General features: G+C 44.9%; 1 protein-coding gene across 1 annotated transcript in view; it reads left to right on the plus strand.

Annotated features, from left to right (window-relative positions):
* Positions 1 to 18,921, plus strand: part of LOC311133035 (focal adhesion kinase 1-like) — a 123,803-nt gene that overhangs the window by 45,142 nt on the left and 59,740 nt on the right. The window contains exons 3-4 of the mRNA XM_084166455.1: positions 2,681 to 2,847; positions 17,507 to 17,594. Of these exons, the coding sequence (XP_084022581.1) occupies positions 2,681 to 2,847; positions 17,507 to 17,594 (255 nt within the window). The remainder of the gene's footprint in view (positions 1 to 2,680; positions 2,848 to 17,506; positions 17,595 to 18,921) is intronic.

Consider the following 18,921-nt stretch of genomic DNA (forward strand, 5'->3'; position numbering starts at 1 on the left):
ACCTTAAAAGCATCACTTGGGATATTTAGCCTACGTTTCAGCGACTACCATTCCAAGTTACTTTCCCCCGAGGTCTGCTGCTGTGCTTTTAGATCGTATCAAAACAATCATTCAGATGGCATGTGACATTTTAAAGGGTTCGGGTTAAGGCTGTGTAATATTGTGCATCTTGCTTCTCACAAAGGAAGACATAGTGCCCTACCATTGCCTTGTTTGCCATATCGTGGAACCAGACCTATTCACTGCATGCTTTTAATCACCCTGTATATCTCATACTTTCCCAGCTCTATGGTACGAGCGGGAGATGAATATGACGTTTGACTGATGCTAGCTTCAAGTTGTAGCTGTAGCCTTGCATTTTGGTATTTTAGGAGCCCATGATTAATGGCTCCATTTCTGGGTTCTGGTGGTATTTCTCCATACTTCATTGAAATTGAGTACATTTGTATTCAGTCAATTCTCCCGCCTACAAAACCATGTCAAGTCAATCACCAGCAGATCTTCAGCAATATGGTTTTGTTTGCTTCATATGGCAATTACCTTCGACTTAAATGGGCTTGAAATGGCAATTATTCATTGGTATGCAAATTGTTTTTTTTCTCCTAATTGGGAAGATACATTTTTTCCATTACTCAGACTCTCTCTCTCTACGATCCTCCTGGGAACTTCGGCATCCAGTATATTCAGCATCCAGTATTGGATTATAAGAGAGAGATTGTATTACATTAGAGATTGTGTTGAGATATAATACTGGATGGACAGAGAGGGCTCTACCTTTTCTTGCGCTCACTCACATCAGCCTCTCTTCACAGACAAAACTTTTAGATTATGGCTTACACACTGCGAGATTACACACTTCTGTCTGTGTTGAGCCATTATATTCTTCTTCTACTGATCCTATATATTCTTCTTCTACTGATCCTATATCTGTACCGAGGGGAAACTTCACCCCGGAGCTCCAACCACCAGCTCAAGAAGCTAACCAAAGCCCATATTTAATCATTTTAATGGAGGATTGGGGATTTGCGTGCTCCTTAGGAAACAGAGATAAGAGACTGGCTTTAGCTTAGCCGCCCTTAGCTGGCTGAGTAATCTTCTGTTAGAGAAGTTTGACATGATCATATTGCATTTCCTTTTATCACCACTCGCCATTGGACTCTTAAGGAGGGTCTATCAGCCTGTCTCATCTCTGCAGGAAGAATTTCCTTCATTGTTAGAGAAAATAACTAGGTACCGTCATCAATTCACATGAAGCCATTGTTACTTTAGTAGATATATACCTACAAACCTAAAATAGTGCTGTACTGTTACATATAATATATTTTCTCAGTGCTCTCCTGGTTCCTAGAGCATTGTTACTGGAACTACCATGCAGAATGGATTCTTGTTTAACTTTCTTTCAACCTTCTAAAGAGCCCAGTTCCTTTAGTCCTTCTCCTTTAGTCCTGGCCGTGGACAGTCTCAAATAAACTTTTGCCATTACACAAGCAGAAAGTCAGTCCCAAGGCAGCATAGAGACCTCCCTAAATTGGAAAGTACATTACCTAACAATGCTGGCTGACAGCTTTGAATTCCCAGTCCCAATAGGACTCTATGCTACTCTGTCCTCTGCTCTCTTCCTCCTCTCCTCTCCTCCTCCTCTCCTCCTCCTCTCCTTCTTCTCTCCCCTTAGGCAGTGATCATGCTCTGTTATCCTCCACACTGTTGCCACTACAGTATACACGCATACTTACAGTATGCACGCATGACTGTAAGTCGCTTTGGATAAAAGCGTCTGCTAAATGGCATATTATTATTATTATATTATTATTACTTCGCCATCAGGCTGTAACTGGGGCACATTGTTGGGCCTACCCTGGGGGATCCAGCTAGCCAGCCTCTCTCTCTTACCTCATAAATACAATCTTCATAAATATGCAATGGCTCTTAAGTGTTTGGGCTGGAATGTCACATCGGATCGGCAGTGTGTGATAGTATGCACACCAGCCTAGCCATGCGAGGCCAGAATATCTCCATGCCAGCCAGCCATAGACTTAACATGGAGCCCTAGTGTTGTGGGCACTAACGGCATAATATAACAGACGTGAGTGATCCGTCTGGCCAGTCATAGACTACAGTCATAAGCTAGTCTATTGGCACTCTAGTTGCCACTTCATGGCTGACAAGTCGTGAGTGGTCCGTGAGGTCTGTGGGTTTGATGTTAAACTGGACAGACAGTGAGAGGATGTCGCAGAGAGAGACATGGAGGTCCTGACTGAGTGACTGAGTGGCCATTTGAGTGTCGGATTGTTCCTGTGGAGCTGGTCAGATGGGGGATAAGGGTATGGGTTGGTGCCCTCCTTGGCCACTCAGCCAACACTAATATACACAATATTAATCGCCTCAGACAGGCTACCTGCTGTCACTAGGCAGACTGGCTGCTGCCATGGCGATAAGATAGCATCGCTCCCACAGACCTCTTAGTAGGAGTCAATATCTGGGTTCCACTTTCTGTTTACCGTGTTTTATTGTCTGTCTCTAGTAAAAATTAGAGTCTGTTTCTTTTCTAATGTCTTGCATTGTGTGGACCTTTTACGTTCAACATCTTTGCCTTTACATAACTTCTGTATGACCTTGTACTATCATACCGTGGCTTGTCACTGGTCTCTTAACTCAACTCTCCTGTGTTCCACCTCTACAGGGGATCATCCAGAAGATCTTGGACATCCACAAGGTGAAATGCGTTGCGTGCTTCGGTCTGCGCCTCAGCCACTCCCAGTCCGGCCAGGTCCACTGGCTCCACCCTGATATGGGCGTGTCCCACGTGAGGGAGAAGTACGAGCAGAACCGCTCCCAGGAGGAGTGGAGGTGAGCAGACTGTGTGTGTGTGTGTCTGTGCGCGCACATCTGTGCGCGCGTACGTGTATGAGTGCACCAATGTGTTTGCCCTGTGTGCATGTATCTGTCTGATAGTGTGTCCGTCTCTTGGTGTGTGTATTTGTCTGTCTGTCTGACTGTCTCTGTTTGCCCCTGTGTGTGTAATGGAGAATAGCAACCAATGGCCCTTAGACAATGACAACACGTCTGTCTGCCCTTGTTGTCATGGAGATACGTGGCAGTCGGTGGCTCTGCAACAAGAGGGTGGAATCTACAGATTCACAGACCCACCTTTTAGTGTGTGTGTGTGTGTTTTTCACTGCCTCAACTGTCACTGACTCGGTAGTAGGTCATTGTCCATTAAAAGCTGTTATGCCAGATGAGTCACATCCTTAGCTTCTAGCGTGAGGTATCGCACAGATGGCATTTTATGCCTTTCTTTCTTCTGCATCAGACAGTGCTGTGACAGGAAAATGCTCATCCAGAGGCAATGCTCCTAGTGGCCAGGGACTTTAATGCAAGGAAACTTAAATCTGTTTTACCTAATATCTACCAGCATGTTAAATGTGCAACCAGAGGGAAAAAACTCTAGACCACCTTTACTCCACACACAGAGACGCGTACAAAGCTCTCCCTCGCCCTCCATTTGGCCAATCTGACCATAATTAAATCCTCCTGATTCCTGCTTACAAGCAAAAACTAAAGCACGAAGCACCAGTGACTCGGTCAATAAAAAAGTGGTCAGATGAAGCACATGCTAAGCTACAGGACTGTTTTGCTAGCACAGACTGGAATATGTTCCGGGATTCTTCCGATGGCATTGAAGAGTACACCACATCAGTCACTGTCTTCATCAATAAGTGCATCGATGACGTCATCCCCACAGTGACTGTACGTACATACCCCAACCAGAAGCCATGGATTACAGGCAACATCCGCACTGAGCTAAAGGGTAGAGCTGCTGCTTTCAAGGAGCGGGACTCTAACCCGGAAGCTTATAAGAAATCCCGCTATGCCCTCCGATGAACCATCAAACAGGCAAAGCGTCAATACAGGACTAAGATCGAATCGTACTACACCGGCACCGACGCTCGTCGGCTGTGGCAGGGCTTGCAAACTATTACAGACTACAAAGGGAAGCACAGCTACGAGCTTCCCAGGGACACGAGCCTACCAGACGAGCTAAATTACTTCTATGCTCGCTTCGAAGCAAGTAAAACTGAAACATGCATGAGAGCATCAGCTGTTCCGGACGACTGTGTGATCACGCTCCCCGTAGCCGATGTGAGTAAGACCTTTTTAAACAGGTCAACATTCACAAGGCCGTAGGGCCAGACAGATTACCAGGACGTGTACTCAGAGCATGCACTGACCAACTGGCAAGTGTCTTCACTGACATTTTCAACCTCTTCCTGTCTGAGTCTGTAATATCAACATGTTTCAAGCAGACCACCATAGTCCCTGTGCCCAAGAACACTAAGGTAACCTGCCTAAATGACTACCGACCCGTAGCACTCACGTCTGTAGCCATGAAGTGCTCTGAAAGGCTGGTCATGGCTCACATCAACACCATTATCCCAGAAACCCTAGACCCACTCCAATTTACATACTGCCCCAACAGATCCACAGATGATGCAATATCTATTGCACTCCACACTGCCCTTTAACACCTGGACAAAAGGAACACCTATTCATTGACTACAGCTCAGTGTTCAACACCATAGGGCCCTCAAAGCTCATCACCAAGCTAAGGACCCTGGGACTAAACACCTGCAATTGGATCCTGGACTTCCTGACGGGCCGCCCGCTGGTGGTAAGGATAGGTAACAACACATGCGCCACGCTGATCCTCAACACAGGGGCCCCTCAGGGGTGCGTGCTCAGTCCCCTCCGGTACTCCCTGTTCACTCATAACTGCATGGCCAGGCACGACTCCAACACCATCATTAAGTTTGCTGATGACACAACAGTGGTAGGCCTGATCACCGACAATGACGAGACAGCATATAGGGAGGAGGTCAGAAACCTGGCTGTGTGGTGCCAGGACAACAACCTCTCCCTCAATGTGATCGAGACAAAGGCGATGATTGTGGACTACAGGAAAAAGAAGAGGACCGAGCACACCCCCATTCTCATCGACAGGGCTGTAGTGGAGCAGGTTGAGGGCTTCAAGTTCCTTAGTCTCCACATCACCAACAAACAAACATGGTCCAAGCACACCAAGACAGTCGTGAAGAGGGCACGACAAAACCTATTCCCCCTTAGGAGACTGAAAAGATTTGGCATGGGTCCTCAGATCCTCAAAAGGTTCTACAGCTGCACCATCGAGAGCATCCTGACTGGTTGCATCACTGCCTGGTATGGCTACTGCTCTGCCTCCGACCGCAAGGCACTACAGAGGGTAGTGCGTACGGCCCAGTACATCACTGGGGCCAAGCTTCCTGCCATCCAGGACCTCTATACCAGGCATACCAGGCGGTGTCAAAGGCCCTAAAAATTGTCAAAGACTCCAGCCACCATAGTCATAGACTGTTCTCTCTGCTACCGCACGGCAAGTGGTACCGGAGCGCCAAGTCTAGGTCCAAGAGGCTTCTAAACAGCTTCTACCCCCAAGCCATGACTCCTAATGAAATGGCTACCCAGACTATTTGCATTGCCCCCCCCCCCCGCTTCTACTCTCTGTTTATTATCTATGCATAGTCACTTAAATAACTCTACCTACATGTACATATTGCCTCGACTGGCCAGTGCCCCCGCACATTGACTCTGTGCCAGTGCCCCCTGTATATAGCCTCGCTATTGTTATTTTACTATTGTTATTTTACTGGGGGGGGGGGGATTCTTAAAACTGCATTGTTGGTTAAGGGCATTTCATTAAGTAAGCATTTCACGGATTTGATAGTCTACAACCTTTCTTTAAGCACACAAATACCCTTTGAATGTCCCTGAGAGCAGAGGCAAGACAGTTAACACTTCATCGCTGTGTCTTTTATGTAGGGAAGAAGTCAGTCGAGGATCTTTGAGGAATTTTGCAAGGCATTGATACTATGAGTGTTTGAAGAATGCACTATAGAGATTGGCCAATAGAGTTCCTTAGCCATTCATTCTCCTGGCCTGACATAGGCTTCTTACAGCACATTCAGATGAACATGTTATTGTGCTAGATGTAACCGTCACATAAAATATATTCCGAACACAGAATTGGACATGGCTTCAGTATCAGCCACTAAAGAGCCTCAAGGGCTTGTGTACTGTAGTACGCTGTTTTACTTCAGAAAACATTTAATTGAACATTATACACATCTGAAGTTTCCATCCTTACTTGGATCATCATCTGAGGCATTTTACAGTCTTTCCTGAATTACTGTTAAATGTTCCTCTGCGAATCTCAGTACTTTAATCCTAAGAGTGGGAGGCTAAGGTCTTTTTTGGCTATCTTTGAGCCTGGAGTCTGTGTGTGCTACCCAAATGGCACCCTTTTCCCTACATAGTGCACTACTTTTGACTAGAGCCTATATAGGGAATATGGTGCCATTTGGGACAGCCTCGTCGTCTCTCTCTACTTGGCTCTGTTATGGATGGGTAACAATCCTGACTTAAATCTGTTCACAAAGGACTGTCTGGCTTTTCTCCCTCATTCTGAGTGGAGCAGTGCCACTGCCTGGGATACACTGTTGTGTTCTATCATGATGTGATTTCACATCTCAGAGACCTGTACACTCTTTGAAGTGTCTTTCAGTCTCTCTCTCTCAATTTAAATTCAATTCAATTTAAGGGCTTTATTGGCATGGGAAACGTATGTTAACATTGCCAAAGCAAGTGAAGTAGATAGTAAACAAAAGTGAAATTAACAATAAATATTAACAGTAAACATTACACTCAGAAGTTCCAAAAGAATAAAAAACATTTCAAATGTCATAGTCTCTCTCTCTCTCTCCCTCCCCCATTTCTCTCCGCCCTGTCTCTCTCTCCCTCCCTCCCTCCCCCATCTCTCTCCACCCTCTCTCTCCTCCCTCTCTCTCTCGTTTGTGATAGAACTCAGGGTGGGAGAGATTGTTTCAGTATTCTGCAATAAACATACTGAGGAGTTCACAGTTTGTGTGTATGCTTCGTCAAATTCTGTTGCTGCATAGAAATGGCTCAAGGGTTTGTTGAATCTACTCCGAGTGGAAATCTTAAATTCACTCACTCTGCTGCTGGCACTGCAGTGTTCAGCTCCACACAAAGCCCAGCACAGAGCAGTGTTCAGCTCCACACACAGAACAGAACAGTGTTCAACTCCACACACAGAACAGAACCGTGTTCAACTCCACACACAGCCCAGCACAGAACAGTGTTCAACTCCACACACAGAACAGAACCGTGTTCAACTCCACACACAGAACAGAACAGAACAGTGTTCAACTCCACACACAGAACAGAACAGTGTTCAACTCCACACACAGAACAGAACAGAACAGTGTTCAACTCCACACACAGAACAGAACAGTGTTCAACTCCACACACAGAACAGAACAGTGTTCAACTCCACACACAGCACAGAACAGAACAGTGTTCAACTCCACACACAGAACAGAACAGAACAGTGTTCAACCCCACACACAGAACAGTGTTCAACTCCACACACAGAACAGAACAGTGTTCAACTCCACACATAGAACAGAACAGTGTTCAACTCCACACACAGCCCAGCACAGAACAGTGTTCAACTCTACACACAGAACAGAACAGTGTTCAACTCCACACACAGAACAGAACCGTGTTCAACTCCACACACAGCCCAGCACAGAACAGTGTTCAACTCCACACACAGAACAGAACAGTGTTCAACTCCACACACAGTACAGAACAGAAGTGTTCAACTCCACACACAGTACAGAACAGAACAGTGTTCAACTCCACACACAGTACAGAACAGAACAGTGTTCAACTCCACACACAGAACAGAACAGTGTTCAACTCCACACACAGTACAGAACAGAACAGTGTTCAACTCCACACACAGCACAGAACAGTGTTCCACTCCACACACAGCACAGAACAGAACAGTGTTCAACTCCACACACAGAACAGTGTTCAACTCCACACACAGTACAGAACAGAACAGTGTTCAACTCCACACACAGAACAGAACAGTGTTCAACTCCACACACAGAACAGTGTTCAACTCCACACACAGAACAGTGTTCAACTCCACACACAGAACAGAACAGTGTTCAACTCCACACACAGCACAGAACAGAACATTGTTCAACTCCACACACAGTACAGAACAGAACATTGTTCAACTCCACACACAGTACAGAACAGAACATTGTTCAACTCCACACACAGAACAGTGTTCAACTCCACACACAGAACAGAACAGTGTTCAACTCCACACACAGAACAGTGTTCAACTCCACACACAGTACAGAACAGAACATTGTTCAACTCCACACACAGTACAGAACAGAACAGTGTTCAACTCCACACACAGAACAGAACAGTGTTCAACTCCACACACAGTACAGAACAGAACAGTGTTCAACTCCACACACAGCACAGAACAGTGTTCCACTCCACACACAGCACAGAACAGAACAGTGTTCAACTCCACACACAGAACAGTGTTCAACTCCACACACAGTACAGAACAGAACAGTGTTCAACTCCACACACAGAACAGAACAGTGTTCAACTCCACACACAGAACAGTGTTCAACTCCACACACAGAACAGAACAGTGTTCAACTCCACACACAGCACAGAACAGAACATTGTTCAACTCCACACACAGTACAGAACAGAACATTGTTCAACTCCACACACAGTACAGAACAGAACATTGTTCAACTCCACACACAGAACAGTGTTCAACTCCACACACAGAACAGAACAGTGTTCAACTCCACACACAGAACAGTGTTCAACTCCACACACAGTACAGAACAGAACATTGTTCAACTCCACACACAGTACAGAACAGAACAGTGTTCAACTCCACACACAGTACAGAACAGAACATTGTTCAACTCCACACACAGTACAGAACAGAACATTGTTCAACTCCACACACAGTACAGAACAGAACATTGTTCAACTCCACACACAGTACAGAACAGAACATTGTTCAACTCCACACACAGCACAGAACAGTGTTCAACTCCACACACAGTACAGAACAGAACAGTGTTCAACTCCACACACAGTACAGAACAGAACATTGTTCAACTCCACACACAGTACAGAACAGAACATTGTTCAACTCCACACACAGTACAGAACAGAACAGTGTTCAACTCCACACACAGTACAGAACAGAACATTGTTCAACTCCACACACAGTACAGAACAGAACATTGTTCAACTCCACACACAGTACAGAACAGAACATTGTTCAACTCCACACACAGTACAGAACAGAACATTGTTCAACTCCACACACAGCACAGAACAGTGTTCAGCTCCACACACAGAACAGAACATTGTTCAACTCCACACACAGTACAGAACAGAACATTGTTCAACTCCACACACAGTACAGAACAGAACATTGTTCAACTCCACACACAGTACAGAACAGAACATTGTTCAACTCCACACACAGTACAGAACAGAACAGTGTTCAACTCCACACACAGTACAGAACAGAACAGTGTTCAACTCCACACACAGTACAGAACAGAACATTGTTCAACTCCACACACAGAACAGAACCGTGTTCAACTCCACACACAGAACAGAACAGAACAGTGTTCAACTCCACACACAGAACAGAACAGTGTTCAACTCCACACACAGCACAGAACCGTGTTCAACTCCACACACAGCCCAGCACAGAACAGTGTTCAACTCCACACACAGAACAGAACAGTGTTCAACTCCACACACAGAACAGAACAGTGTTCAACTCCACACACAGTACAGAACAGAACAGTGTTCAACTCCACACACAGAACAGAACAGTGTTCAACTCCACACACAGCACAGAACAGAACAGTGTTCAACTCCACACACAGAACAGAACAGAACAGTGTTCAACTCCACACACAGAACAGTGTTCAACTCCACACACAGAACAGAACAGTGTTCAACTCCACACATAGAACAGAACAGTGTTCAACTCCACACACAGCCCAGCACAGAACAGTGTTCAACTCCACACACAGAACAGAACAGTGTTCAACTCCACACACAGAACAGAACCGTGTTCAACTCCACACACAGCCCAGCACAGAACAGTGTTCAACTCCACACACAGAACAGAACAGTGTTCAACTCCACACACAGAACAGAACCGTGTTCAACTCCACACACAGAACAGAACAGAACAGTGTTCAACTCCACACACAGAACAGAACAGTGTTCAACTCCACACACAGCACAGAACCGTGTTCAACTCCACACACAGCCCAGCACAGAACAGTGTTCAACTCCACACACAGAACAGAACAGTGTTCAACTCCACACACAGAACAGAACAGAACAGTGTTCAACTCCACACACAGAACAGTGTTCAACTCCACACACAGAACAGAACAGTGTTCAACTCCACACATAGAACAGAACAGTGTTCAACTCCACACACAGCCCAGCACAGAACAGTGTTCAACTCCACACACAGAACAGAACAGTGTTCAACTCCACACACAGAACAGAACCGTGTTCAACTCCACACACAGCCCAGCACAGAACAGTGTTCAACTCCACACACAGAACAGAACAGTGTTCAACTCCACACACAGAACAGAACCGTGTTCAACTCCACACACAGCCCAGCACAGAACAGTGTTCAACTCCACACACAGAACAGAACAGTGTTCAACTCCACACACAGCACAGAACAGAACAGTGTTCAACTCCACACACAGTACAGAACAGTGTTCAACTCCACACACAGAACAGAACAGTGTTCAACTCCACACACAGTATAGAACAGAACAGTGTTCAACTCCACACACAGCACAGAACAGTGTTCCACTCCACACACAGCACAGAACAGAACAGTGTTCAACTCCACACACAGAACAGTGTTCAACTCCACACACAGAACAGAACAGTGTTCAACTCCACACACAGAACAGAACAGTGTTCAACTCCACACACAGAACAGTGTTAAACTCCACACACAGAACAGAACAGTGTTCAACTCCACACACAGCACAGAACAGAACAGTGTTCAACTCCACACACAGTACAGAACAGAACATTGTTCAACTCCACACACAGAACAGAACAGTGTTAAACTCCACACACAGTACAGAACAGAACATTGTTCAACTCCACACACAGTACAGAACAGAACAGTGTTCAACTCCACACACAGTACAGAACAGAACATTGTTCAACTCCACACACAGCACAGAACAGTGTTCAACTCCACACACAGTACAGAACAGAACAGTGTTCAACTCCACACACAGTACAGAACAGAACATTGTTCAACTCCACACACAGTACAGAACAGAACATTGTTCAACTCCACACACAGTACAGAACAGAACAGTGTTCAACTCCACACACAGTACAGAACAGAAAATTGTTCAACTCCACACACAGTACAGAACAGAACATTGTTCAACTCCACACACAGTACAGAACAGAACATTGTTCAACTCCACACACAGTACAGAACAGAACATTGTTCAGCTCCACACACAGAACAGAACATTGTTCAACTCCACACACAGTACAGAACAGAACATTGTTCAACTCCACACACAGTACAGAACAGAACATTGTTCAACTCCACACACAGCACATAACAGTGTTCAACTCCACACACAGTACAGAACAGAACATTGTTCAACTCCACACACAGTACAGAACAGAACAGTGTTCAACTCCACACACAGTACAGAACAGTGTTCAACTCCACACACAGTACAGAACAGAACATTGTTCAACTCCACACACAGCACAGAACAGTGTTCCCCTACATTCACTACAGTATACCCCCAGGCCTGGTTTAGTAATCTGAATATTCCTGTCCTGGGAGTGAGGGATGTTGAAACACTGTCTGTGATCATCAGTGACACACACACACATTCTTCAAATAGGGAAAAGCAAACCCTGAGGGCTCTGTGTGTGTGTCTGTGTGTGTCCCTGCACACGTGTGTGTGTGCGCCTGTGTTTGTGTCCGTGTGACGTTTGTGTGTGTGTGTGAGTGCCTGCGTATGTAGTAGGGCCGGGACGATACCAGTATCACGATACTCATTAGTATCCTGTCAACTAAACAAAACATGAAGCAGATTTAACTTCTTTAGGAAAACAGCCCTAATGTTGGAAACACACATCATTATGTTGTCATCCAGAGTCACATTTATTTATTTTCCAAGCTATAGAACACAATATTTTACATACAGCAGGTTTTTAAAGGACCAAAGAATTTGGTCTGCTTTGTGTTTTAATTTTTGCCATGGAAAAAATATTGCGATACTGGTATCTTTACATTTGACATTTACATTTTAGTGATTTAGCAGACACTCTTATCCAGAGCGACTTACAGGAGCAATTATAATTTATTGCCTTGCTCGAGGGCACATCGGCAGATTTTTCACCTAGTCGGCTCAATGATTTTAACCAGCGACCTTTCGGTTAATGGTCCAACGCTCTTAACCACTAGGCTACCTGCCGCCCACAGCCCTAATATGTTTGATGTTTGTGTGTGTGTGTGTGCATGCGTGCATGTGTGTGTGTGTGTGTGTTCGCCCAGGAAGCTGTCATGGCATGTCAGGTCAATGATGTCATCCTCAGACTTGGCCTGTAGTTAACCCAGATGTCTTTCTATCTCGTCCTCCACCTGTGTGAATGACAGGCCTGTTGTGGAGTTGTCTAAAGGTGTTGTCATGCTGAAGTAATGGGGGTTTTCTTTTAACTTTGATGTGTTTTTGTGTGTGTGTGTGCATTCAAATGTTTGTGTGTGTATATTTGTGTGTGTTGTCACATTGATAATTGCCTCTCAGGGGAAGGGGAGTAGAGCGGATCTCATAAATCGACCACTGAGGTCCCTAATGTCATTTCTCAATGTCATTTCTCAATGTCACCAATGACCGCTATCAGCGCGTGAGGAGAAAATTCTGTCAATACAATAAGGTGCACATGAAGCCTGTCACTACTGCTATGATTCAATCAGTTTAGTTCCACTACCTCACCTCATCACGAGCCTCCATGTAATCATGGGTTGTGTTCCAAATGGCACCCTATTCCCTACACAGTGCATTACTTTTGACCAGGGCCCATAGGGAATAGGGTGCCATTTGGGACGCAGACCCTGGCTTGAGCTGCAAGGACAAGACCCATGGATACAGACAGAATGAAGGTCTAGAACAATCTGAACCTATTAGGAAATGAAACCTGAAGGGCCTGGGTCTTGTTCAGTTGGCACAAAACTATTTGGAACAGGGGAGATACAACCTGAACTTATCCAATAAGAACGCTGATTTTGTGTTGCAAAATGTTTTGCTACAGTGTGACCTACTGAACACAACTCAGATGAGATTTTTAAATATTTTTCAGGGTTCCATCCATAGTGACCTTTATAAAACAAGATGAAGCTGTGTTTATGTAACAGCTCGGATTGAACGTGCTACTAACTGATTATTACAAGTCTAATATATTGATATTCTTCCTCAGTTTCAGCCATTTGATTTAACTATTCATTTATCTTCCCCTCTGTCCTGAGCCTGGCTGTCAAGACTCCTCATATACGTGTGTGTGTGTGTACGGCAGGTGGCCTAGTGGTTAGAGAGGCGAGCCATCATTAGTTCTGTCAGGGGGTATGTCTATTCTGATAGAACAAGGTGACGGCATCTAGCGGCCGATTTAAAGACGCTAAGCGATTATCCCGGCTCACTGCCACTGGGGGGGATTGGCAGGTGGTGATGGTGGCAGCGGGTGATGGGGGAACCATCAGAGGGAGGGAGGGAGGGAGAGGGAGAGAGAGTTATGGTGTGGCACCGTGCCAGGCAGGTCTGGGATCAGGCAGAGTTGTTTCATCACAGCCGGGCCGAACACAGCGGAGAGGAGTTCACAGCTTTGATCAGGCTGTCTCATAGGATAGAGAGAGAGAGACTATAGTTTTCCTTCACAGAAAATACATTAGTGCAACACATTCGGCAGAAAAAGCTTAATTTTCATCAGATGATGACAGAGGTGCAACGCTATTTGGCTAGCAGCCACACAAGTAAATGAGCTTACAATGAAAACGCAATGTCTTTTTTTGCAGAAAACAATGCATGGCCATCAATATGCTAATGTATATCATAGAAAGAATGTAACCAGCTACATTTCCTAATGTTTTGCTTCAAGTTAATCTTGCATTTTACTGAGAACAGTAGGCTGGCTACACCAGAAAAGTACCAGAGAAAAGAAGCTCCACATCAGTCAGAGCGCTGTCTGCTGATAGAATGCCTGTTTGTGAATTCTCATCCCAGTGGAGAAGTGCAACTGAAGCACAAAATTAGTTTGATGCTGAGCAGAAATTAAAATAAGAAGCTTTTTAGATCTGTATTTAAAAAACGCAGCAAGATATTTCTTATGCGTTTTATCATTTTTTCCTGCGTGAAAAACAAAGAATTCTACGTTAGGGCGACTCTAAAGTTTAACTTGCTAGTTATTTAAGTCAGTGGCTGAGTTAATAAGGTCACGGGGCATCATATTGTGTTAGCTTTCTGTAGTGTTTGAGAAGTCAAATCCCTTTGGATGAGTAATCTGTACAGCTGCCACTGCAGCTTGATTCCCTTGTGTTTTCTCCTCTCTGTTCTGGGCCTGTCTGCTCCTCCCCTATCTTCTCTGAGCAGAGCAGGCAGGTCCATTTCCCTAGTGACTCCCAGACTCCACACATACACAGTGTGTACACAGTACTGTTCTTCCTTCAGACAAGCATGCGACAAAACTTTGTTCATTTGCACAATGTCTCTCATTCACATTCGCTGGAAACTCACCAAAAATGACAGTCGGTATCTCCTACCTATACACTACCAGTCAAATGTTTGGACATACCTACTCATTCAAGGGTTTTTCTTTATTTTATACTATTTTTTTACATTGTAGAATAATAGTGAAGACATCAAACTATGAAATAACACATATGGAGTCATGTAGTAACCAAAAAAGTGTTAAACAAATCAAAATATATTTTATATTTGAGATTCTTCAAATAGCAACCCTTTGCCTTGATGACAGCTTTGCACATTCTTGGCAATTTCTCAACCAGCTTCACCTGGAATGCTTTTCCAACAGTCTTGAAGGAGTTCCCACATAAGCTGAGCACTTGTTGGCTGCTTTTCCTTCACTCTGAGGTCCGACTCATCCCAAACCATCTCAATTTGGTTGAGTTCGGGGGATTGTGGAGGCCAGGTCATCTGATGCACCATTCCATCACACTCCTTCTTGGTCAAATAGCCCTTACACAGCCTGGAGGTGTGTTGGGTCATTGTCCTGTTGAAAAACAAATGATAGTCCCACTAAGCCCAAACCAGATGGGATGGCATATCGCTGCAGAATGCTGTGGTAGCCATGCTGGTTAAGTGGGCCTTGAATTCTAAATAAATCACAGACAGTGTCACCAGTAAAGCACCCCCACACCATAACACCACCTCCTCCATGCTTTACGGTGGGAACTACACATGCGGAGAACATCCGTTCACCCACACCGCGTCTCACAAAGACACGGCGGTTAGAAACAAAAATCTCAAATTTGGACTCCAGACCAAAGGACGAATTTCCACCAGTCTAATGTCCATTGCTTTTGTTTCTTGGCCCAAGCAGGTATCTTCTTCTTATTGGTGTCCTTTAGTAGTGGTTTCTTTGCAGCAATTTGACCATGAAGGCGTGATTCGCGCAGTCTCCTCTGAACAGTTGATGTTGAGATGTGTCTGTGACTTTAACTCTGTGAAGCATTTATTTGGGCTGCAATTTCTGAGGCTGGTAACTCTAATGAACTTATCCTCTGCAGCAGAGGTAACTCCTGGTCTTCCATTCCTGTGGCGGTCCTCATGAGAGCCAGTTTCATCATAGCGCTTGATAGTTGTTTAAAACAATTCAAAAAAATAAATTACGGAAAAGTAGTGCGTGCATATGTATTCACCCCCTTTGCTATGAAACCCTTAAATAAGATCTGGTGCAACCAATTACCTTCAGAAGTCACATAATTAGTTAAATAAAGTCCACCTGTGTGCAATCTAAGTGTCACATGATTGTCACAAAGTTGTGGAGAAGTACAGATCAGGGTTGGGTTATAAAAAGATATTAGAAAATTTGAACATCCCACGGAGCACCCTTAAATCCATAAAAACAAAATGGAAAGAATATGGCACCACAACAAACATGCCAAGAGAGGGCTGCCCACCAAAACTCACGGACCAGTCAAGGAGGGCATTGATCAAAGAGGCAACAAAGAGACCAAAGATAACCCTGAAGGAGCTACAAAGCTCCACAGCGGAGATTGGAGTATCTGTCCATATGACCACTTTAAGCCACACTCCACAGAGCTGGGCTTTACAGAAGAGTGGTCAGAAAAAAGCCATTGCTTAAAGAAAATAATAAGCAAACCTGTTTGGTGTTCGCCAAAAGGAATGTGGGAGACTCCCCAAACATATGGAAGAAGGTACTCTGGTCAGATGAGACTAAAATCGAGCTTTTTTGCCATCAAGGAAAATGCTGTGTCTGGTGCAAACCCAACACCTCTCATCACCCCGAGAACACCATCCCCACAGTGAAGCATGGTGGTGGCAGCATCATGCTGTGGGGATGTTTTTCACCGGCAAGGACTGGGAAACTGGTCAGAATTGAAGGAATGATGGATGGCACTAAATACAGGGTAATTCTTGAGGGAAACCTGTTTGTCTTCCAGATATTTGAGACTGGGACGGAGGTTCACCTTCCAGCAGGACAATGACCCTAAGCATATTGCTAAAGCAACACTCAAGTGGTTTAAGAGGAGACATTTAAATGTCTTGGAATGGCCTAGTCAAAGCCCAGACCTCAATCCAACTGAGAATCTGTGGTATGACTTAAAGATTGGTGTACACCAGTGGAACCCATCCAACTTGAAGGAGCTGGAGCAGTTTTGCCATGAAGAATGGGCAAAAATCCCAGTGGCTAGATGTGCCAAGCTTATAGAGACATACCCCAAGAGACTTGCAGCTGTAATTGCTGCGAAAGGTTGCTCTACAAAGTATTGACTTTGGGGGGGTGAATAGTTATGCACACTCAAGTTTTCTGTATTTTTGTCTTATTTCTTGTTTGTTTCACAATAAAAAGTATTTTGCATCTTCAAAGTGGTAGGCATGTTGTTTAAATCAAATGATACAAACCTCCCAAAAAATCAGGTTGTAAGGCAACAAAATAGGAAAAATGCCAAGGGGGGTGAATACTTTCGCAAGCCACTATACCTATTCCTTTTGTTTATGTGGACTGTGCTGTATTCTAGCCCTGTGACCTAAGTGTAAAAACACCATTGGACCACAACACCCCTATTCCCTAAGCGTCTGTGTTCTAAGCAGGGGCATATTAATACTATTTCCCCCCTGTGTCACTAGGCAGTGTTTTGCACTGTGTTATAGCTGAACTGTAAACAGTATTCTATCTCTGTGACTGTAAAAACACCTACATCCATATTCCCTTCTGTGTCTTATCTAAACAGTGACATGTTTCTCTTCTCCAGGTATGAGCTGCGTATTCGCTACCTTCCAAAAGGATTCCTGCACCACTTCAGTGAAGACAAACCCACACTCAACTACTTCTACCAGCAGGTAAGACAGACACACATACACTACCGGTCAAAAGTTTTAGAACACCTACTCATTTAAGGGTTTTTCTTTATTTTTACTATTTTCTACATTGTAGAATATAATAGTGAAGACATCACAACTATGAAATAAGACATATGGAATCATGTAGTAACCAAAAAAGTGTTAAACAAATCAAAATATATTTTATATTTGAGATTCTTCAAATAGCCACCCTTTGCCTTGATGACAGCTTTGCACACTCTTGGCATTCTCTCAACCAGCTTCACCTGGAATGCTTTTCCAACAGTCTTGAAGGAGTTCCCACATATGCTGAGCACTTGTTGGCTGCTTTTCCTTCACTCTGCGGTCCGACTCATCCCAAACCATCTCAATTTGGTTGAGGTCAGGGAATTGTGGAGGCCAGGTCATCTGATGTGGCACTCCATCACTCTCCTTCTTTGTAAAATAGCCCTTACACAGCCTGGAGGTGTATTGGGTCATTGTCCTGTTAAAAAACAAATGATAGTCCCACTAAGCCCACCCAGATGGGATGGCATATCGCTGCAGAATGCTGTGGTAGCCATGCTGGTTAAGTGTGCCTTGAATTCTAAATAAATCACAGACAGTGTCATCAGCAAAGCACCCCCACACCATAACACATTTAAGTAATTTAGCAGACGCTCTTATCCAGAGAGACTTACAAATTGGTGCATTCAACTTAGGATAGCCAGTGGGACAACCACTCCTTTATTTTTTTATGGGGGGGTGGGCGAGGGGGGGGGGGGGGTAGAAGGATTACTGTTATACTATTCCAGGTATTCCTTAAAGAGGTAGGGTTTCAAGTGTCTCCGGAAGGTGGTCAGGGACTCCGCTGTCCTGGCGCCGTGGGGGAGCTTGTTCCACCGTTGGGGTGCCAGAGCAGCGATTAGCTTTGACTGGGCTGAGCGGGAACTGTGCTTCCGTAGAGGTAGGGGGGCTAGCAGTGCCCTCCTTTGGGTGTAGGGTCTGATCAGAGCCTGAAGGTAAGGAGGTGCCGTTCCCCTCACAGCTCCGTAGGCAAGCACCATGGTCTTGTAGTAGATGCGAGCCTCAACTGGAAGCCAGTGGAGTGTGCGGAGGAGTGGGGTGACATGAGAGAACTTGGGAAGGTTGAACACCAGAAGGGCTGCAGCGTTCTGGATAAGTTGTAGGGGTTTAATGGCACAGGCAGGGAGCCCAGCCAACAGCGAGTTGCAGTAATCCAGACGGGAGATGACAAGTGCCTGGATTAGGACTTTCTGTGTAAGGTAGGGTCGTACTTTGCGAATGTTGTAGAGTATGAACCTGCAGGATCGGGTCACCGCTTTGA

This window comes from Coregonus lavaretus (assembly GCF_964263955.1).
Source record: "Coregonus lavaretus genome assembly, chromosome: 7".
Classification (NCBI taxonomy): Eukaryota; Metazoa; Chordata; class Actinopteri; order Salmoniformes; family Salmonidae; genus Coregonus; species Coregonus lavaretus.